Here is a 22,115-nt window from a genome sequence, read left to right on the forward strand (position 1 = left end):
CAAGGGTGGGAATGGGGCCGGCCCCAAGGGGTGAATGAGGCAGATGTGGCTGCACTGAGCCGGGCACTGGATCCACTCAGAGCCGCAGCTCCTCTTCTGTGGATTGGGCCCTTCCTAGTAGCCACAGAAAGTCAACATAGCCTCGCCCAGCCCTCACCAGGAAGCACCACAAAGGCCACACCACAGAGTCTGAGGGTCACTGGGTCTTTGTGTGGACCCCAAGTCAAAGCCCCGTACCTATGTGATGCCACCCATGAACCTGCTGCAGCCAGGATTTGAGCCCAGGTCCCCAACGTGAGCTGGGGCAGGGTGGGAGGGTCATCGGTCCTACAGCCAGACCCTGTCCTAAGCCCCCTGCCTCCTAGGCCCTCAGGGCACACAGGCCTCTGCTCAGAGGTCCTGCAGCCTCAGGAAGCTGAAGGAGAACCGTCAGGACCACCAGTCGGGGGTAGGTGCTTCTTAACCTCTCTGCTTTAGACAAGGCTTGGTGCAGTGGCTCCTGCCTGTAATCCCAGCACTTTGGGAGGCTGAGGAAGGAAGATTGTTTGAGCCCAGGAGGTTGAGGCTGCACTGAGCTATGACTGCACCACTGCACTCCAGCCTGGATGACAGAGTGAGACCCTGTCTCAAAAATTAAAAAAACAAAACAAAAAACCAGTAACTCACATACCATAAAATTTCCCTTCAAGGCTGGGCACGGTGGCTCACACTTGTAATCCCGGCACTTTGGGAGGCTGAGGCCAGTGGATCAAGAGATCAGGAGATCCAGACCATCCTGGCCAACATGGTGAAACCCTGTCTCTACTAAAAATCCAAAAATTAGCTGTGTGTGGTAGCACGTGCCTGTAATCCCAGCTATTCAGGAGGCTGAGGCAGGAGAATCGGCTTGAACCCGGGAGGCAGATGTTGCAGTGAGCCGAGATCAAACCACTTCAGCCTGGACAACAGAGCGAGAATCGATCTCAAAAAAAAAAAAAAAAAAAAAAAAAAAAAAAAAAAAATCCCTTAAAAAAATTATTCATCCAAGAAATAAAAAAAATAAAAAAAAAAATTATTCATCCATCACCACTAATTCTGGAACATTCTATCAGCCCAAAGGATGCCCCATAACCATTCGTGATCACGTCCCATCCCCTTCTCCACCCTCTGGCACCCCTGAATCCCCTTCCTGTCTCTGTGATTGGCTTGTCCGGGACATTTCATAGAAATGGGATCACATGCTGAGTGGCCTTTGGCGTGTGGCGTCCTCAGGGTTCGTCCGCGCTAGGTTCTGTGTCAGGGTCTCGCTTCTTTCCATGGCTGTCATACTGCAGTGTGGATGGCCACACTGCGCTGATACACCGCCAGGGTGACAGACACGGGTCATTTCCACGTTTGGCTGCTGTGCATATCTGTAAACACTTCGCTTTTTTGTTGTTTTTTTGAGACAGAGTCTTGCTCTGTTGCTCAGGCTGGAGTGCAGTGGCACAGTCTTCTCACGGCAACCTCTGCCTCCCGGGTTCAAGCCATTCCCCTGCCTCAGCCTCCTGAGTAGCTGGGACCACAGGTGTCTGCCATCATGCCCGGCTAATTTTTTGTGTTTTTAGTAGAGAGAGGTTTCACCACGGCCAGGATGGTCTTGATCTCCTGATCTCATGATCCACCCGCCTTGGCCTCCCAAAGTGCTCGGATTACAGGTGTGAGTCACCGAGCCTGGCCCTCTGAACATGTTTCTATCTGGACGGATGTGTTCAAGTGCCTTGGGGACATGCCTAGGGGTGGCACTGCAGGTCCCACGCTAACTCCACATTTAGCCTTTTGAGCAACGGCCCAACTCTTTCCAAGGGGCTGCACCATGTTATCTGCCCTGACCCTCGCTGCTGTCTTTGATGCTAGCCGTCCTGGTGGGGGTGACAACTATCTCACTGTGGATTTGACTCTCACATCCCTAACAGCTCTTCATGTGCTGTTTTTTTTTTTTTTTTTTTTTTTGAGACAGTAACATTCTGTCGCCCAGGCTGGAGTGCAATGGCTTGGTATCAGCTCACTGCAACTTCCACCTCCCTAGTTGCAGCAATTCTGCCTTAGCCTCCCTAGTAGCTGGGACTACACACATCCACCGCCACGCCCGGTTACTTTTTTGTATTTTTAGTAGAGGTGGGCCAGAATGGTCTTGATCTTCAAACCTCAGCCCACCTCGGCCTCTCAAAGTGCTGGGATCACAGGTGTGAGCCACCAGGCTGAGCCCTTTTTTTCCTTACGAAAGCAAAACACTTATCTTCTTTGCCACCCCAGAGAGACATGGATGATCTTGGGACCTGAATTCTGTGTCTGGCCCAAGCCCCCGCTCAGTCTCCCAGTCTCCCCTGCTGGGTGAAACTGATCTCATTCAGGCCAGGCGCGGTGGCTCCTGTCATCCCAGCACTTTGGGAGACTGAGGCAGGAGGATCACTTGAGAACAGACCCCGAACCCCATCTCTATAATAAAAATCTGCCTCATTTGACCAGGTGCGGTACCTTTTGACTTCCGGAGCTCAGGCAATGACCAGGAGTTTCTGTCCGTTCCCCACCTGCCCCCCACTACAAGGCACACAAGAGACACAGGGCACAGAGAAGAGGACGCCTGGGTGGCTTCACCTTGACCTTTTTTATTTCCATTTTTTAAAAACAATTAAATTAGAATACAAATATTAGAAAACAGCGGCCTTCAGCTGCCCGAGCGGGCGGGAGGGGCCGGGCTGCGCAGAGGGCTGCGGGCTCTGCAGCGAGACTGAGCTGCCCTGGGCCAGATGCACGTCCCTTTCTTTAGACCTGAAATGATATTGCTTCCTGACTAGGAGTTCTGTTTATACAAAGGAAAATTCTGGGCTGGGGAAGACAAAAGCAAAACAGACCGCAAGGAGCGGTGTTGGAGAACCAGGTGAGGCTGGCGCTCCGCCTGCGCCCCGGTCTCCTGGAGGGGCGAGGGGGACGCCCAGCTACAGGCTCCGGGAGGCAGAGCCCCCGAAGCCCCCCCTCTGGTTGGACCCTGAGGCCAAGGGCATGGGTGGGGCCTGTGAGGGGCCGGGATCCCCTGGGGGCGGGAGGGAGGCCCCGTCTGGTCTGGTCCTGCTGGAAGAGCGAGGCTCCCGGGGGACAGGGCGCCAGGCCAGCCTCGTACCCGTCGGAAAACCCAAGAGCAAAAAGAAGGGAGAGGAATCTACCCAAACCGAGAGCCAGGGCGGCCGGAGTCCCCGCTGCCCCTTGGGAAGCCACCGCCCCCCGTCCCTCGAGGACCAGGGTGTGGTGGTGGTGGCGGCGGCAGCTGTGGACATCTGTGGACATCTGTGCTGTTCCGTAGGGAAGTTAACCTGAATTGGAGTTACCGAGGTAGCTGGCTAGAAAACTGAGACCCCCCCACGCCACACGGTGCCGCATTCTGGCCCCCGCCTTCCCCGGGGGTTCCTGGCCACGCGCCGGGTCTTCAAAATACCAAATTATTGCACTTTCAAAAAATACAACACATCTGTGGCTAAACCCTCCCCAGCCCCCCACCGTGCCCTCAACCTGCCCGCCCTCCCCCCACCCTACCCCTCCCTGCCCCAAACCAATCCATGGCTTCTTGGCTAAAACGCTCGCTGCTAGGAGCGTGAGGGTCTCTGGGCGAGGCCGCGTTTGCAGAGAAAAAGCAAAGGAAGAGACAAACGTCAAAGTGGTTGCCAGAGAGGGGCTGTGCCCCACCGCCCGCCGCCAGGTCCCTGCGCCCTGGCTGGAATGGTCATGGGAAGAGGGCGGCGGGCAGCAGGGCATCCTGAGGGGAGGGTGCGGGGTGGCATCCTGGTCCCTCCCGCCCACCACCCCTGCCCGGCTTGGACTCCAGCCGGGGAGGTGGCCGTGTGGGTGGCCGGCCTTGTTTTTAAGAGTTTGACTTTTTTGTTTCATTTTTCTTTTTTGTATCTTTTTTTTTTTTTTTTTTTTTTTGTCATTTTACTTTTTTTTAATCCCCCGACAGGAGAGTCCAGAGGTACAGGTGCCAGGAGCCAGGCAAAGGGGTGGAAAAACAAAACGAACGACAATAAAAAGAAAATAAAAAGGTCACTCCTCCATCTGCGCCCGAGGCCGGCCCGCGCCCCTCTTTGTGGTGAGCACCAGGAAAGTCGAGTGTCCGGCCGGGGTCAGCAGGCTGGCACCAGGCCCTTCTGGAAGGGGCAGCGGCGCTTAGGCCGGGGGCCCTCCTCATCCTCGTCCTCATCCTCCTCCTCCTCCTCCTCCTCATCCTCTGAGGACGATGAGCTGTCCAGCGTGAGGTCCACCACGTCTGCGCCTGGCTTCCCATTCTCCACACTGCCCGCCGAGCCGCTGCCACCCGTGCTGCCCAGGGCACCACTCCCGTTGACGCTGGGGGCGGGCAGGAGCCCATTGGCATCTGAGGGGCCTGCAGGCGACAGGCACAGGGCGCAGGTACTTAGGACGCAGCCACTGACAAATAGGGAAACTAAGGCGGCCTGGCTGGGGACCGCGAGGTCAGTGGCGGTGCAGTACTCACCCAGGACGAGGATGGTGCCCTGCGGGCTGCAGCTGCGCTCCTTCTCAGCGCGGATCGGGCACCATGAGCCGTCTACCAGGTATTCGATCTCGTCGGCGTCCTCACACTCGCTCAGGATCTTCGAGAGGAGGCTGAAGCGAGGCAGAGAAGCTGAGCCCTGGGCTGGGGGCGCCCTGCGCACCCGCTCCGCAGCCCACCATCCCCTCCGAATGCAGCCGGCCGCTGCCCACTTCTCTGTGCCCGAGCGGCTTTACCACCCCGAGGAGGGAGACCCAGGAGTGCTGCCTCCCCTCCCTGCCACGGCCCCTGCAGCTGCTGAGCCCTGGGCAGGTCTCCAGGTACACACACGCATATGTAGACTGCATGGCCATGAGCGCGTGTGAGCGTATATGCATGCACATCTGAATGTATGCATGTGCAGATGTGCACACTCGTGTATGTGGACTATACCAATGTGGGCACACGCTGTGTTAATGTAGACACGTGTGCATGTGAAGGCGCAGACTGCAGACATGTGTGCGCATGTGGTGTGTGCGCGCATGTGCGAGCATGTGCGAGCATGTGTGAGCCTGTGGGTGTGCGCACGCTCATGCCTTCCCATTGCACTGTGTGCCAGCAGACAAGGAAACAGCCTCGGGGGGAAGGTGTGGGCTGCTCAAAGACCCTGCAGACGCTGTGAGGGTAGCACTGGGAGCAGAGTGGGGGCCCCCCCCATGCCCATCCCAGCCACAGCCTCTCCAGAGCACCCATCCCACCCAGTGTCCGGCCTTCTTACTCAAGAGTCCTACCAGCCCCATTTCACAAATGTGCAAACAGAGGCCCAGGAAAGGGATGAGTCCCAAAGACCCAAGGTCAATCAGAGGCAGGCCCTGGTTCTGGGGCATCCTAACCAAAGGGCCTCGGTCTCCCCACCTGCAGAATGGGAGGGGTGCAGTGGCCAAAGGGGGGCGTCTGAATGGATGCCCCAGGTATAGGCAGTGCCGTATACCACAGAGCAGGCTGGCCTGTTGCTGTCAAGGCTGCAGCTGCTCCCATGTGCCTGCAGCAGCCCCGCTCGCATCACGCAGGAGACGAGGCGTCTTCCCGCTCTGGGCCACCCTCTGAGGCCTATGGGACTCCCCTCACCCAGGTCAGCCCCGCCTACCCTTCCTACCCTCACCCTTACCTTCACCCTCACCCTGGAGTGATGCTCAGAGCTCACTGTGCCAGGGCCATCCCAGGCATGGGCAAAGCTCTGCCTGCTTACTTCCTTACCTGTAAAACTCCTACTCAACCTCCAAAGCCCCATCCCGTAGCTTCCCTTCCCCCTCCCTGACAAGCACAGCAACAGGAGTGTTATGTCTGGCTCTGCTCCTCCATCCGCCCCGACCAGAGCAAGGCTCTCCGAAGGCAGGGTCTGGGAAATGACTGTTTTGGGGACCCTGGGTTCACCCAGCTCAGGGCCAGGGACAGACAGGTGACAGGGCTCATGGAATAATATATGAACCAAGGAGCCCTCATTCAGGAAGCCTCCCTGGCTGCACCGAGTACCCATGGGCTGCTGAGACCAAGGCCTACGTGGGACACAGCTGCCTGCCCCAGCCCTGCCAGCCCTGGAGCTGAGAGCCCAAGCCCAGCTCAGGGCCTGTGGGGGAAGGCGGGCACTGGCCGCACAGCTGTCAGGCTGGGAACAGAGAGGCCATTCAGGCAGCCCATGTGCCCGGGCCCCAGGGCCTCTCTCTCCACCCGAAACTGGCCTGCAGGGGGGTGACAACGCAACCCCCGAGGGGAGCAGACTCAGGCTAGGTTCCAGTCCCAGCCGGGCCAGCTGTGGGCCGGGGTAGCTCCAGCTGCTGGCTGCCTCCTCTAAGCCTATCTCTCCAACTGTAAGATGGGGAGGCTCGAAGGTCTGCCTCCCGGGACCTTTACTTGGAGACTAAATCTACAACCCCGGAGGTGGGCCAGTCCTGCCTTCACCTGCACGGTTGGCTGAGGCCATGCCCCTGGGGGCTGGGGGCTGGGGGCTGGGCCCCCTCCCCTGGGCGGGGCCTGCTCCCACCTATGAGGGCACCAGCTCATGCCGATGTGGCCTCACACCCTGCCAGCGGCTCTGGGGACGAGAGGGAGGCGTGGCTGACGCCAGCCAGCAAATTGGGCACCACAGACAACGGGGCTCAGTTTCTGGAAACTTAAGCCCTGGGCAGAGAGAGCCTCCCTCCAGGGAGAAAGGCTCTGTCCTCCTGTCCTGAGGCCTGGGGACCGCCTGGCTAGCTGTGACACCCAGGAAGGGGAGGTGTGGTGTGGTGTAGCCAGAGTGCTCGGGGAGCTGCCGCCTGCTCTGCCCTTTCTCTGAGGAGGTCACCCCCAACCAAGTCTGCCAAGTCACACTTCCTCGAGTGGAATGACGTGCGGAAGCCGTGCCTGGCTCAGCTTTTTGTGGCAAAAACCATACATACTCCTGGAACTCAGGGTCACACTTGCCCAAGGTCACGTGGGAGCGGGGATGGACCCGAGTCCACCTTCTGCAGCCTAAGTTACACACGCCTGGCGCCTGCACAGCTCTGACAAGTTCCATGGGGAAGAAATGGGTTCGTACCGCAGCCCCGGGGCTTCCGGAGCTCTAGGACCATGCGCCCTCACTGTTGGGTCTTGCTGGGGCATCACGAGGTCTGCAGGAAGCGGGGTGGAGCCAACACCTCCACGGCGTCTGGCTCTGGCCTCCCTCCCCCGGGCCCCAGGCCCCAGGCTCACCCATCGATGATGAGCTGGTCGTAGGGGGCTGGCTTGTCACACACCGGGCACATCCAGGTGGGCTTCTTCTCATTCATCTGCAGGTAGAAGACGGCGTCGAAGCACTGCAGGTGTGCGCAGGTCTCTGCCCGGCAGGGCACAGAGAGCCGCATCTTCACCAGCTGCGGGTGAGGGGCTGGGTGAGCAGGGCACCCCTGACTGCTGTGCCCGGCCGGTGCCCCTCACCCCCAACTCCATCCTGTGGCTCCTTCCAATAGCTCGTGTCTCAGGGACACAGAGGGGACCAAGACCAGCCTTGCCGCTCAGGCTCTCGGCCCAGCCGAGCCACCCCGGGACCGGGACCACCGTGGAGGAGGCCCGGCCACAACAGAGGCCCCGAGGAGGGTTGTGTGCCCCAACTCACCGGGCAGATGAGAGACACCCGCACCCCAGTGGTGGCAATCTCGCTGTCAGGATCCAGGCGAAGCTTCTCCTTGACTGTGAGGAGGAAACAAGAGGACACGGTCAGAGGGGAGGGAGCAGCGGGGCTCGGGACTGGGATTCGGGTCTCGCCAGCACTGACCTCCACCTCCCAGAACAGGTGCCCTGAGGACAAGCCCCGAGCTTTGCTGCTGGTTCAGAGCTACGAGGGATCAGGGAAGGCTGGGTGGCGACCACCATTAGATCTGGCCGCAGCCTGGGCAAATCACAGACACAGCCGAAGCCCCAACACGCAGATGAGGCCTCTCCCTGGCCCGCGTCAGCGTTCTATGACCCACGGCACTTTTCTGGAAAGTTTCATGCAACACAGCCACCTAGAGGATCATCGACGTGACTTAATCCTGTCACCAAAGCATCATCCCCAAGGCCACAGCCGGGAATAAGGCAGCAACCGCGCCATGAGATGGACCCTGGAACTCCTGACCATAAGCCAGGAAGCGGCTGCCACCCAGCCATGGGCACCGCCCCTGGGCACCCTGCACGCCCAGGAGGAGCATAGCTGCTTCTACAAAGGAAAAGACACGCCCACCTCTCGACAGGCTGCAGGCCACTGGCAGGAGGAACTCACGCAGGCACCTGGCTGCCCTCCTGACGCTTCTGGAATGCGGCCAAATTCCATCCCCGGGTAGCTCAGGAAGGAACTCCAGCCCTGGGCCCTTCGGGGCAGAGACCACACTGGCCCACAGCCCACAGGGCTTCTCTATCCACGACCTGGCCCTTAGCTGCTTGGTGGACCTGAGTTGCTTCCTCCAGGAAGCCACCTGCCCACCTGACTTGGGGTCCAGAGTGACAGTGCCAACCTGTCTCCCCACTGCCCTCAGCTGCCCTGACGTTTCTCTGCCTGGAACTGCCCCCACCACCCGCTGTTGGCCTGAAACACCATTTATCTCTGGCCGAATAGGAGCCACTTCCTCCTTCCTGACCCCTACCCAGCCCCCTGGCCCAACCTGCAGCCTGTGTGTGGACCAGTGGGCGCTTCTTCCTCCCATGGGGACGCGGCAGCAGCCACGTGCTGGCCGCCATGGTCTGCTCCTTCGCAGGGCCCCAGCAGCTCTCCTGCCTGAGCCAAGGCTGCCCCAGCCTTGGCCAAGTTTCCAGCCCTGGGTCCCAGCTCTGGCTACCAGATGCCCGGGAGGACCCTTGGGCCTGGTAAGGGGGCCCTGGGCAGCTAGGAGGGAATGCAGGTGCCCATCAGATTTCAAAGCAAGCTCTCCCTCCTCCGCGTATAGAAAGACGTGTGTGGCAAGAAGGGTTCAAGTGAAACAAAGGTGAGGACTTCCTGGGTGCAACAAGAGAGAACAAGGACAAGGAGGGACAAGGAGGCCGAGCCTGGGGCCGCAGGTGGGCAGCGCCTGAGGACCACCTCAGACAGGAAACTTGACCCCGCAGGCCCCAGAGGGCCAGCCGCGGCCCCCGGCACTGCAAGCTGTGGTCACTGACAAATTTGGCCCAGTCCCTGCCCCGTGGGCCTAGAAGAGGCCTGCCTGGCCCCAGCCTCATCGATCAAGTTAGCCATTATGCCTGCAGGCAGGGAAGGTGGGGGGTTGAAGAAAGGGCCCTTCGAGGGAAGAGGGAGGTGGGGGATGGAACACCCAGATCACAGAACCCTAACTCTGCCACTCTGTGCCTCAGTATCCCCACTGGTCAGACAGAGACATCGCTAAGCCCTCCCTCCCCTCACCCCTCCCCGTCCTGCTCTGCAGAGGGCACGCTGATGGCCATCTTTCTTGACTTGGGGGGCTGGAGTGCACAGTAGGCTTCAACATAAGGGGGTTCACAGGTCCGTGGCGATTTCAGCACTGCTCCAGGCTCCAGACACCCAGGCTAGGAAGTGCCCTTTAGAGGTCAGGAGCAGGGGCCAGAGGCCTGGGCCCAGCTGTGTCAGGAGGGCAGTGCTCACGGGGGACTCTCGGGCCTGGGCACAGGGGCCCTGGGCAGTTAGGAGGGGCAGCTAGGAGGGGCAGCTGGGAGACCCTCTGGCCCACATTCTGCCAAGGGGCTGGGGTGGTGCCCAGGAGCCACCTGAAGAGAGTGACCATTCTTGAAGGGGATGTGAGCAAACCTGGCTGGCCTGGAGCCACCCTCCCCTCAGCCTGGAAGGCAGCCCCCATCCTCGCCCACCTGCCCGACTCCCACTCCCAGCACCAAAGGACTCCAGGTTACGCCTCATTTCTCCACAGGACAGGCCTGTAGAGCCCACTGAGGCCTGGGCCCCAAGCATGTGGGTCCAGAGAGAGGCCCAGGTACCCTCAAGATGTCTCAGACCTGGTCCCCTGAAGACAGCAGCCACCAGACAGGGCCACTGACTTTCCGAGGCCACACAGCTTGCCAAGCAAGGCTAACTGACACTGGCTTTGTGCTGGGCAGCTGCTCGGGTGGGGACTGATCCAGCTGCCAGTCTTGGTAGGCTTTTTGTAAAACTGCCTTGCGCGTCACTTAAAAAAAACTGTTTTCGCCGGACGCGGTGGCTCAAGCCTGTAATCCCAGCACTTTGGGAGGCCGAGGCGGGTGGATCACGAGGTCGAGAGATCGAGACCATCCTGGTCAACATGGTGAAACCCCGTCTCTACTAAAAATACAAAAAAATTAGCTGGGCATGGTGGCACGTGCCTGTCATCCCAGCTACTCAGGAGGCTGAGGCAGGAGAATTGCCTGAGCCCAGGAGGCGGAGGTTGCGGTGAGCTGAGATCGCGCCATTGCACTCCAGCCTGGGTAACAAGAGCGAAACTCGGTCTCAAAAAAAAAAAAAAAAAAACTGTTTCCATTGTTACAAGTACCAAAGAGGCCAGGTGTGAAAAGAAGCCGACTGCAATCCCAGCACTTTGGAAGGCTGAGGCAGGTGCACTGCTTGAACCCAGGAGTTTAAGACCAGCCTGGGCAACACTGCAAGATCCCAGCTCTACGAAACATTAAAAAATTAGCTAGCATGGTAGTGAACACATGTGGATGGTTCCAAGCTAGCTAGGAGGCTGAGGCAGGAGGATTGCTGGAGCCGAGTTAGAGGCTGCAGGGAGCCATGATCACACCACTGCACTCTAGCTGGGTGATACAGTGGACTTTTTTTGAGAAGGAGTCTTGCTCTGTTGCCCAGGCTCAAGTGCAATGGCAAGATCTCAGCTCCCTGTAACCTCTGCCTCCCAGAGACCCTGACTCCCTTTGGAAAAAAAAAAAAAAAGATAAAATGGGGCCTCAACACGGGAGGTCAGACCTCTCCCGTCGGTCTTCCTCCCACAGTGACTGACTGTACTGCCCTCGCTGTCCGTGCCTGCCAGGCCCGCAGCACCTTCGGTCTCGCCGTGGCCCCAGGAGGAACTGCTTCATGCGGCTCCTGCTGTGCGCCCCTCTCAACCCTCCTGGCCTCTGTGCTGTCCTGGAATGCTTGGACCACTCTGTGCTGGGGCACCTGGGGCCAGTGATACAGGGCATGCCCCTGCAGGCCTCTGCAGAGCAGCTCCCACTGCCAAGCGTCACCTCTGCCATCCGCATCCTCCAGAGACCTCCCTAGCCGCAGCACAGGCCACGGACCCCCCGAGTGACAGGCGGCCTCTGACTGATCTCCTACAGGCGCAGGGCCCGCCCCTCGCCCAGCACAGGGCAGGCTTCCAGGATGCAGCTCTGCCCGCCCTCAGCCGAGGTGGCCCCGAGCCGCACTCACCCAGCGCCTTGCACAGCTCCGGGTGCTTCACCCCAATGGTCTTCAGCCTCTGCAGCAGCTCCGACGAGGTCAGCTGCCGCACCAGGTACAGGGCCACCGAGTAGCTCTGGGGCGGAGAGGGGCTGGGTCAGGGCCGGCAGGGCAGGGCCGGCGACGGACAGGTCAGGGGCAGGGAGGCAGCCTGGGCACTCACTCACCTTGCCATAGTTCCCCCAGGTGACGGTGATGCGGTTGGTGGCCGAGGACAGGTACATGAGGTGGGTGAGGTTGATGGGGCGGCACGGCCTCTTGGGCTCCACCCCGGGCTTATTGGATGGGTAGTAACCCTGTGAGCAGACGGGCTACTCAGACGGGAGTGTAAGGACGGCCACGAACTCCAATGGCCCCCACGCCCCTCCACCCTGCCGACCCTCACAGCAGACGCAAGCGGCCGTGCTCACCGGGACCGAGCAGTAGCTGTGGTTGACCTTTACGGCAATGTTGGGTGGGTACTGGTCCTCCTGAGGGCAGCTGGTGTCTGAGTAGCAGATTCTGCAACGACAACAGGGACCATGGGGTGGCAGGAGGGGGACACAGGAGGGGCCGCAGGAGGGAGGCAAAGGAGGGGCCAAGCTGCTGTGGAGAACAACAGGGACCAAGGGGTGGCAGACAGGGAGGCACAGGAGAGGCTGGGTCGCTGCAGGGGACCACAGGGACATGGGGCAGCAGGTGGGGGGAATACAGGAGGGGGTGGGTCCCGGGGGACACAGGTGGCAGTGACGGGGGGCGATACAAAACGTAACACGTGGCTGGACTGCATGGGGGTGGGGGGGCGTCTCGGTGAGTCTGGGTGTGGCCTGGGCAGGGATGGAGGATACTGATGTGTCCCCAGATAGGGACAGATGGCAGATGGGGGGAGCTGGTAGCAGGGGAGACTGAGAAGGGCCTGGGCTAGGACTTGGGGAGCCATGGCAGGCCTGGAGAGGTGGGTGGCTGGGGGCCCAGCCCTGGGGTGGCGGGCACACCTGGGCATACCTCAGGACGACCTGCACAGCTTTGACTCCAGGCTGCAGTTCTCTGTGGGTGTGGAGCAAACCAGAGGAAAGGAAAGCAGAGGTGAGTGAGGAGGGCACGACACTGGCCCGCCCCACAAGGCGGAGACTTCCTCCCCGAAAGGCTCTCTCCCCCAAGCTGGGAAACTGAGGCCCAGGACTCTTTTGTGCAGGCTGGGTGAGACTAAAGTGGCTGTGGGGCCAGGATAGGGGTCGGCCTCCCTGGAAAATGGAAAAGAATCTACCACAAAGCCCTGAACCAGAGAGCGCAGCCAGTTGCCAAGGAACCGCAGCTACAAGGCGCACGCTGGAATCTAGCGGCCAGCTCACAACCGAAGAAAATACCCAGCTTGGGAGGCCAAGGCTGGCAGAGCGCTTCAGCCCAGGAGTTTGAGACCAGCCTGGGCAACATTGTAAAACTGTCTCTACAAAAAATACAAAAAAGGCCGGGTGCAGTGGCTCATGCCTGTAATCCCAACACTTCAGGAGGCCGAGGCGGGTAGATCATTAGAATCAAGAGATCGAGACCATTCTGGTCAACATGGTGAAACCCCGTCTTTACTAAAAATACAAAAATTAGGCCGGGCGCGGTGGCTCAAGCCTGTAATCCCAGCACTTTGGGAGGCCGAGGCGGGTGGATCATGAGGTCAAGAGATTGAGACCATCCAGGTCAACATGGTGAAACCCCGTCTCTACTAAAAATACAAACAATTAGCTGGGCATGGTGGCACGTGCCTGTAATCCCAGCTACTCAGGAGATTGAGGCAGGAGAATTGCCTGAACCCAGGAGGTGGAGGTTGCGGTGAACCGAGATCGTGCCATTGCACTCCAGCCTGGGTAACAAGAGCGAAACTCTGTCTCAAAAAAAAAAAAATTAGCTGGGCATGGTGGCGTACGCCTGTAGTCCCAGCTACTCGGTAGGCTGAGGCAGAATTGCTTGAACCCAGGAGGCGGAGGTTGCAGTGAGCCAAGATCGCGCCATTGCACTCCAGCCTGGGTAACAAGAGCGAAACTCTGTCTAAAAAAAAAAAAAAAAGGCCGGGCGTGGTGGCTCAAGACTGTAATCCCAGCCCCAGCACTTTGGGAGGCCGAGGCAGGTGGATCACGAGGTCGAGAGATCGAGACCATCCTGGTGAACATGGTGAAACCCCCGTCTCTACTAAAAATACAAAACATTAGCTGGGCATGGTGGCACGTGCCTGTAATCCCAGCTACTCAGGAGGCTGAGGCAGGAGAATTGCCTGAACCCAGGAGGCGGAGGTTGCGGTGAGCCGAGATCGTGCCATTGTACTCCAGCCTGGGTAACGAGCTAAACTCCGTCTCAAAAAAAAAAAAAAAAAAAAAAAAATCATCTGGGTGTGGTGGTGTACACCTGTGGTCCCAGCTGCTCAGAGGCTGAGGCAGGATGATCCCTCCTGCTAGGAGGATCCTCTGAACCCATGGAGGTGGAGGTTACAGTGAGCTATGACTGCACCACTGTACTCCAGCCTGGGTGACAAAGAGAAACCCTCTCAAAAAAAAAAAAAAAAAAACCCCGAGAACACCCCAGGATAAACTTAAACAAGAAATGCCCCCAGAAAAAGAGAAAAATCTGTCTACCCAAAGACACTTCCATGGATGTTCACGGCAGAACTGACCATGACAGCCACAAAGTAGCAGCCGCCTGAGTGTCCTTCACACACCACTGGATGTGAAGGACCCACATGCACTGGATGCGACCCAGCCTTGGAAAAGAGTGAGGCTAAGACCCAGGCCTTGGCACAGATGCACTGTGAGGATGTCCCGCCCCACGAGATGCCAAACACAGAAGACCACGCAGGGCCTGGTGCGGTGGCTCACACCTGTAACCCCAGCACTTGGGGAGGCTGAGGTGGGTGGGTCACCTGAGGTCAGGAGTTCGAGATCAGCCTGGCCAACAGGGTGAAACCCCATCTCTACTAAAAGTACAAAAATTAGCTGGGTGTGGTGGCTTATGCCTGTAATCTCAGCTACTCCGGAGACTGAGGGTGAATCGCTTGAACCTGGGAGGCAGAGATTGCAATGAGCCAAGATAGCACCACTGCACTCCAGCACAGCAAAGGGTGAGACTCCCGTCTCAAAAAGTAAAATTAAATTAAATTTAAAAAAATGAAGCCAAGACCCTGCATGGCTGGCTCTGAGCGCTCCAGAGCAGGGACCCAGTGGGGGTAGAGGCTGTGCTGACCCTGGTTCAAGACGAATTAAGAGGAGGCTGAGGAAGGCAAGTCACCACCTTGGGTCTCCCAGGCAGAGAGGCCTCCGTGGCCAGGCCTGGCTAGGCTGATTCCGAACCCTTACCAGGTGTGAGGACCATGCTGGGAGGCCCTGGGGACCTGGGCCCACAGCAGGTGGGGGCAGTGGGTCAGAAGCAGTTGGGCCCGAGAGGCCGGGCATTACATGTGGCACCCACCCCAGCCCGAAGACGGACTCAGGTGTGACCTGGGCAAACGGCCTCCCCTGTGTTGAGATCCCAGCACCTGTCACATGGCTGCCCCAGCAGGAATGTCTCAGATTGGGGCAGGGCAGCCTTGGAGAGACTGAGGGAGGAGCAGGGCAGCTGCGCCAGCCCTCACCTGCTACAGCTCAACCATCTTTACCTGAGGGTGACGCTGCCCCAGGGGACACACACCAGGCAGTGTCTGGGGACATCTGTGGTTGTCACAACAGGGGCATATTCTTGGCATGGAGTGGGTGGAGGCCAGGAATGCGACTCAGCACCCTGCCGTGCCCAGGACAGTCCCACATGCAGAGGGCACAACCGTGTTGAAAGTGGACAGTCAGTCCGCCTCTCTCTCGGGCTGCAGGGCACAGGCAGTGAGCACACAGCCCAGCACCTGAGACCCAGGACAGGGTTTTATGGAAGGAAGAGAACGCGGCCACTGCCTTGCAGCAGGGATCTGGACTGAGCTCGAGCGAGGCCTGCGGTGGACGTGGCTGCCGGCTCTCCCGTGAGCCCAGGACACGGGGCACTGGGCTGGGGGAGGCACCGCGCACCTGGAGTTCCGGATCAGCTCCACCTGTCTTGGTGTCAACGCGAAGATGCACGGGCTCTCCTGAAGCTTCTCGTTGTTCTGTGGGACTGAAGACAAACATGGGTTCAGGGGTGCATCTGGTCCCTGGCAGGTCCCCCGAGCCCAGTCGCCATTCCGGGCCTGCGCCTCTTCAGACCAGGAAACAGGAAATAGAAGCTGGCTGGACAGATATGTGGGGCAGAGGTGGGGGCTGCGCGAGGAGGGAGGAGGAGGGAGGATTCTCGTCCCCTTCTTGGGGCCACTCAGAAAGCAGGGCAACCTTGGCAGCCGGCGGGATGCAGGCGTCTATTTAGGAAGACTGAAAAGTGACCAGCTGCCTGGGGGAAGAGCTGGGCCCCGCCAGGCCTGGAGGACATGACTGTCCTTCCTCCTCCTCCCTCTGGCAGCACAAACTGGACCCGTCCCCAGCTCTCCTCATGCCTGCAAGGCACCCACGTCACCAGGACAGAGGTCTCGCCACGGGTACTAAAAGGGGATAAGGCCACGGTGCTGACAAGTCTGGGTCCTACCCTATCGGTTACAGCTGAGCTGAGCAGCAGAGGCACAGGCAGAAAACACTGTGGTTTTCTCTTCTGAGACGGAGTCTTACTGTTGCCCAGGCTGGAGGGCAGTGGCAGAATCTTGGCTGACTGCAACCTCTGCCTGGCCAGGTTCTAATGATTCTCCTGCCTCAGCCTCCCCAACAACTGGGATTACAGGCACATGCCACCACGCCCAGCTAATTTTTGTATTTTTAGTAGAGATGGGGTTTCGCCATGTTGGCCAGGCTGATCTCCAACTCATGACCTCAGGTGATCTGCCTCTCAAAGTGCTGGGATTATAGGTGTGAGCCACCGCGCCCAGCCAACCCCATCTCTTTTTTTTTTTTTTTCCTGAGACAGAGTCTCGCCCTGCCACCTATTCTAGAGTGTGGTGGTGCCATCTCAGCTCATTGCAACCTCCACCTCTCAGGTTGAAGTGATTCTCCTGCCTCAGCCTCCTGAATAGCTGGGATTACGGGTGTGCACTACTACGCCAGGCTAAATTTTTTGTATTTTTAGTAGAGTCTCGGTTTCTCCATATTGGCCAGACAGGTCTTGAACTCCCAACTTCAGGTGACCCACCCGCCTGGGCCTCCCAAAGTGCTGGGATTACACGAGTGAGTCACCGTCACCGCACCCAGCTGCCGTATCTTTTAAAAAGAAGAAAAGTGGCTGGGTGTGGTGACTCACACCTATAATTCCAGCACTTTGGGAGGCCCAGGCGGGTGGATCACAAGGTTGAGTTCAGAACCAGCCTGGCCAAGATGGTGAAACCCCACCTCTACTAAAAATACAAAAAAAAAAAAATTGGCCAGGTGCAGTGGCAGGCACCTGTCGTCCCAGCTACTCGGGAGGCTGCGGCAGGAGAAGAGTTTGAACCTGCGAAGTGGAAGCTGCAGTGAGCCGAGATCACACCACTGCACTCCAGCTTGGGCAACAGAGACTTTATCCAAAAAAGAATAAAGAAATTGGCCAAGCTGGCCGGGTGCAGTGGCTCACACCTGTAATCTCAGCACTTTGAGAGGCCGAGGCGGGCGGATCACCTGAGGTCACGAGTTCAAGACCAGCCTGGCCAACATGGTGAAACCCCGTCTTTAAAAATAAATAAATTAATTAATTAATTAAATAAAAAAGAAATTAGCCAAGCACGGTGGGGGGTACCTGTAATCCCAGCATAAAAAATAAAATAAAAAAGAAATTAGCCAAGTATGGTGGGGGGGTACCTGTAATCCCAGCTGCTACTTGGGAGGCTGAGGCAGAATTGCTTGAAGCTGGGAGTCAAGGAGTGCTACCACTGACTCGGTGACAGAGCAAGACTGTTTCCAAAATTTTTTTTCAAAACCCTAGCTTTTTTCAGGGGGTACAAGGAAAAAACAAAGAAAGAAAAAAGCCCTAGCTGACTGAACAAAAAGAACATCAACTATCAATATCAGAAATGAAAGTAGGCTGGGCATGGTAGCTCACATCTGTAACCTCAGCACTTTGGGAGGCCAGGTGGGTGGATTACCTGAGGTCAGGAGTTCGAGACCAGCCTGGGCAACATAGCGATACCCTGTCTCTACAAAAATTTTAAAACTTAACCAAGTGTGGAGGCATGTGCCACCTGTAGTCCCAGCTACTTCGGAGGCTGAGGCAGGAAGATCACTTGAGCCCAGGAGGTCCAGGCTGCAGTGAGCCATGATCACAGGACTGTAACTCCAGCCTGAGCAACAGAGCCAAACCCCAACTCAAAAAAAAAAAAGGGCCGGGTGCGGTGGCTCACACCTGTAATTCAAGCACTTTGGAGGCCAAGGTGGGCGGACGACCTGAGTAGTTCAAGGTCGGGAGTTCAAGACCAGGCTGACGAACATGGTGAAACCCCGTCTTTATTTAAAAAAAAAAAAAAACAGCCGGGCACGGTGGCTCAAGCCTGTAATCCCAGCACTTTGGGAGGCCGAGGCGGGTGAATCACGAGGTCAAGAGATCGAGACCATCCTGGTCAACATGGTGAAACGCCGTCTCTACTAAAAATACAAAAATTAGCTGGGCATGGTGGTGTGTGCCTGTAATCCCAGCTACTCAGGAGGCTGAGGCAGGAGAATAGCTAGCACGAACTCAGGAGGTGGAGGTTGCAGTGAGCCGAGATCGTGCCATTGCACTCCAGCCTGGGTAACAAGAGCAAAACTCCGTCTCAAAAAAAAAAAACACAGAAAAGAAAACTGCAGGTACATATTGGTGACTTCTATAAAACATTTGGAAATAAACCATATAAACTGTACATAAACTCTTTTTTTTTTTTTTTTTGAGACAGAGTTTTGCTCTCGTTACCCAGGCTGGAGTGCAATGGCACGATCTCGGCTCACCGCAACCTCTGCCTCCTGGGTTCAGACAATTCTCCTGCCTCAGCCTCCTGAGTAGCTGGGATTACAGGCATGCGCCACCACGCCCAGCTAATTTTTTGTGTTTTTAGTAGAGACGGGGTTTCACCATGTTGACCAGGATGGTCTCGATCTCTTGACCTCGTGATCCACCCGCCTCGGCCTCCCAAAGTGCTGGGATTACAGGCTTGAGCCACCGCGCCCGGCCATAAACTCTTAAAAAAAACAGAAAGGAAAAGAAAACTTATTTTACAAGGCCAACATAACTCTGATACCAAAATCTTACAGTGAAGCATCAAGAAGAAAAATTACAGATAAATACCCCTCACGAACACAGATGTAAAATCCTCCACAAAATCTCAGCCAGTATTTCAGGCCCCTGAGATCTATGTGAGAAACGCAAGACTGGTTGAAAACCTCTCTGTACATAAAGGCCAGGTGCGCTGCCTCAGGCCTGGAATCCCAACACTTCGGAAAGCCAAGGCAGGTGGATCACTTGAGGCCAGGAGTTCAACACCAGCCTGGACAATGTGGTGAAACCCCATCTCTACTAAAAATACAAAAATTAGCCAGGCGTGGCGACCCACATCTATAATCCCAGCTACCTGGGAGGCTGAGTCAGAAGAATCACTTGAACCCAGGAGGCGGAGGTTGCGGTGAGCCGAGATCGCACCACTGCACTCCAGCCTGGGCAACATAGCAAGACTCTGTATCAAAAAAAAAAAAAAGTAAAATAAAATAAAATACCTCTCTATACATTCACTAGCGTGGCTAAAATTAAGAGACTGACAACTCTAAGAGGCAGCAAGGGTGTAGAGCAACCAGAACTCTCCGCTGGTAGGGTTGAAAGAAGGTATAACCACTCTTCCCTTTATTAAGGAACCTGCCCTTATAAAGGTAACCACAGACCCACCCTATCACCCAGAAACCCCACTCCAAAGTATTTTCCCCTCAATAAGTGCAAACAGGGCTAGGTAGAGTAACTCATACCGGTAATCCCAGCACCTTGGGAGGCCGAGGTGGGCGGATCACTAGGTCAGGAATATGAAACCAGCCTGGCCCATACGGTGAAATCCCATCTCTACTAAAAGTACTAAAGTAGCCAGGCATGGCGGAGCACATCTGTAGTCCCAGCTACTCGGGAGGCCAAGGCAGAAGAATCACCGGAACCCAGGAAACAGAGGTTGCAGTGAGCCAAGATCGCGTCACCACACTCCAGCCTGGGAACAGAGTGAGAGTCTATCTCAAAAAAAATAAAAAATAAATGGAAACATGCATCCAAAAGGAGCTGCAGGCCGGGCATGGTGGCTCATGTTTGTCATCCCAGCACTGTGGGAGGCCAAGGTAGGGTAGAAGGATCACTTCAGCACAGGAGTTGCAGACAGGCCTGAGCAACACGGTGAGACCTTGTCTCTAAAAAAATGTTTTTAGGCCGAACACGGTGGCTCACGCCTGTAATCCCAGCACTTTGAGAGGCCGAGGTGGGTGGATCACCTGAGGTCAACAGTTCGAGACCAACCTGATCAACATGGAGAAACCTTGTCTCTATTAAAAATACAAAAATAGTCCGGGTGTGGTGGTGCATGCCTGTAATCCCAGCTACTAGGGAGGCTGAGGCAGGAGAATCGCTTGAACCCTGAAGGTGGAGGTTGTGGTGAACCGAGATTGTGTCACTGCACTCTAGCCTGTGCAACAAGAGCAAGGCTCCATCTCAAAAAAAAAAAAAAAAACAAAAAAACAACAACAAAAAAAACGTTTTAAAATAAGCCACGTGTGGTAGTGTGCAGCTGTCTTCTCCACCACTCAGGAGGCCAAGGTGAGAGGACTGCTTGGGCTCAGAAGTTCAACACCAGGCTGGGCAAGACAGCACAATCGCGTTTATGTTTAAAAATAGAGGCCGGGTGCGGTGGCTCAAGCTTGTAATCCCAGCACTTTGGGAGGCCGAGGCGGGTGGATCACGAGGTTGAGAGATCGAGACCATCCTGGATCAACATGGTGAAACCCCGTCTCTACTAAAAATACAAAAAAAAAATTAGCTGGGCATGGTGGCACGTGCCTGTAATCCCAGCTACTCAGGAGGCTGACGCAGGAGAATTGCCTGAACCCAGGAGGCGGAGGTTGCGGTGAGCCGAGATCACACCATTGCACTCCAGCCTGGGTAACAAGAGCAAAACTCCGTCTAAAAAAAAAAAAAAAAAATAGACATAGATCGCCGGGCGTGGTGGCTCAAGCCTGTAATCTCAGCACTTTGGGAGGCTGAGACGGGTGGATCACGAGGTCAAGAGATCGAGACCGTCCTGGTCAACATAGTGAAACCCTGTCTCTACTAAAAATACAAGAATTAGCTGGGCATGGTGGCACGTGCCTGTAATTCCAGCTACTCAGGAGGCTGAGGCAGGAGAATTGCCTGAACCCAGGAGGCGGAGGTTGCGGTGAGCCAAGATCGTGCCATTGCACTCCAGCCTGGGAAACAAGAGCGAAACTCTGTCTCAAAAAAAAAAAAAAAAAAAAAAAAAGATATATATTTAGGCCGGGCACCTCTCATCCCAGCACTTTGGGGGGCCAAGGTGGGCAGATCATGAGGTCAAAAGATTGAGACCTTGGGAGGCTGAGATGGTGGATCACCTGAGGTCAGGAGTTCAAGACCAGCCTGGCCATCACGGTGAAACCCCATCTTTTAAAAAAAAAAAAAAAAAAAGAGAGATTGAGACCATCCTGGCCAACCTGGTGAAACCCCATCTCTACTGAAAATACAAAAACTAAAAAACCAGCTGGGCATGGTGGCACACACCTGTAGTCCCAGCTAATCAGGAGACCAAGGTAGGAGAATCACTTGAACCTGGGAGGCGGAGGTTGCAGGGAGCCAAGATCACACCACTGCACTCCAGCCTGGCAACAGAGCAAAAGTGTCTCAAAATATATATACATACATATATAGCTGGGCATGGTGGCTCACGCCCGTAATCCCAGCACTTTGGGAGGCTGAGGTGGGAGAGTTCAAGACCAGCCTGGACAACACGGTGAAACCTTGTCTCTACTAAAATACAAAAAATTAGCCAGGCGTGGCGGCATGCACCTGTAGTTCCAGCTACTCTGGAGGCTGAGGCAGAAGAACTCCAAGAACCCAGGAGGTGGAGGTTGCAGTGAGCAGTGATCACTGCACTCCAGCCTGGGTGACAGAGCGAGACTCCGCTTCAAAAAAAAAAAAAAAAATGGATATGTATATATACATGCATACGTATATAGGTGTGTGTGACTGTGTGTGTGTGTACATAGATCTAAAACAAAAACGCTGACCAGAGTGTAATGAAAAGGGAGGGAAAGCCTATGAGTAAACAGCTGATTGTTTATAAGTGCAAAAAACGCTGGAGGAACGCAGTGGAGTGAGAATCTGGCCACGGTGGCAGACTCGGAGTGTCGGGGGAAAACGACGGGCAAGCCCTTTGTAATGGGGGCAGCTGGCAGGGCACGGTGGCTCAGGCCTGTCATGCCAGCACTCTGGGAGGCCGAGGTGGGTGGATCACCTGAGGTCAGGAGTTCAAGACCAGCCTGGCCATCATGGTGAAATCCCATCTTAAAAAAAAAAAAAAAAAAAAAAAAGTAATGGGGGCAGCAAACTGGCCCTGTCCAGGCTGGCGTTTGCCAGCTTCGCGGGCTACACTGTCTGTGTCATGACCACAAGAGTGCCTCGTCCCAGGACGGCAGTAACAGGGCTTTTCCAAAACCGGCAGCGATGGGATCCGGCCTCAACTGCCAGCACTGACTTGGAACTTTCTGAATTAAAACC

The 22,115-nt window shown here is 56.4% G+C and overlaps 1 protein-coding gene across 2 annotated transcripts in view; it reads right to left on the reverse strand.

Annotated features, from left to right (window-relative positions):
* Positions 1 to 2,607: 2,607 nt before the first annotated feature.
* PIAS4 (protein inhibitor of activated STAT 4) overlaps positions 2,608 to 22,115 on the reverse strand; it is a 33,859-nt gene continuing 14,351 nt past the window's right edge. The window contains exons 3-11 of one of the 2 annotated variants that reach the window (XM_039466524.2): positions 15,413 to 15,497; positions 12,384 to 12,425; positions 11,810 to 11,900; positions 11,567 to 11,695; positions 11,370 to 11,475; positions 7,638 to 7,711; positions 7,235 to 7,311; positions 4,505 to 4,635; positions 2,608 to 4,393 (exon numbers count right to left, since the gene is read on the reverse strand). In XM_039466524.2, coding sequence (XP_039322458.1) covers positions 4,134 to 4,393; positions 4,505 to 4,635; positions 7,235 to 7,311; positions 7,638 to 7,711; positions 11,370 to 11,475; positions 11,567 to 11,695; positions 11,810 to 11,900; positions 12,384 to 12,425; positions 15,413 to 15,497 — 995 coding nt within the window. In that variant the 3' untranslated portion in view covers positions 2,608 to 4,133. Of the gene's footprint in view, positions 4,394 to 4,504; positions 4,636 to 7,234; positions 7,396 to 7,637; positions 7,712 to 11,369; positions 11,476 to 11,566; positions 11,696 to 11,809; positions 11,901 to 12,383; positions 12,426 to 15,412; positions 15,498 to 22,115 lie in introns of both variants that reach the window. The other variant, XM_039466523.2, reaches the window with a different exon arrangement.

The sequence above is a fragment of the Saimiri boliviensis genome, chromosome 14 (assembly GCF_048565385.1).
Source record: "Saimiri boliviensis isolate mSaiBol1 chromosome 14, mSaiBol1.pri, whole genome shotgun sequence".
Classification (NCBI taxonomy): Eukaryota; Metazoa; Chordata; class Mammalia; order Primates; family Cebidae; genus Saimiri; species Saimiri boliviensis.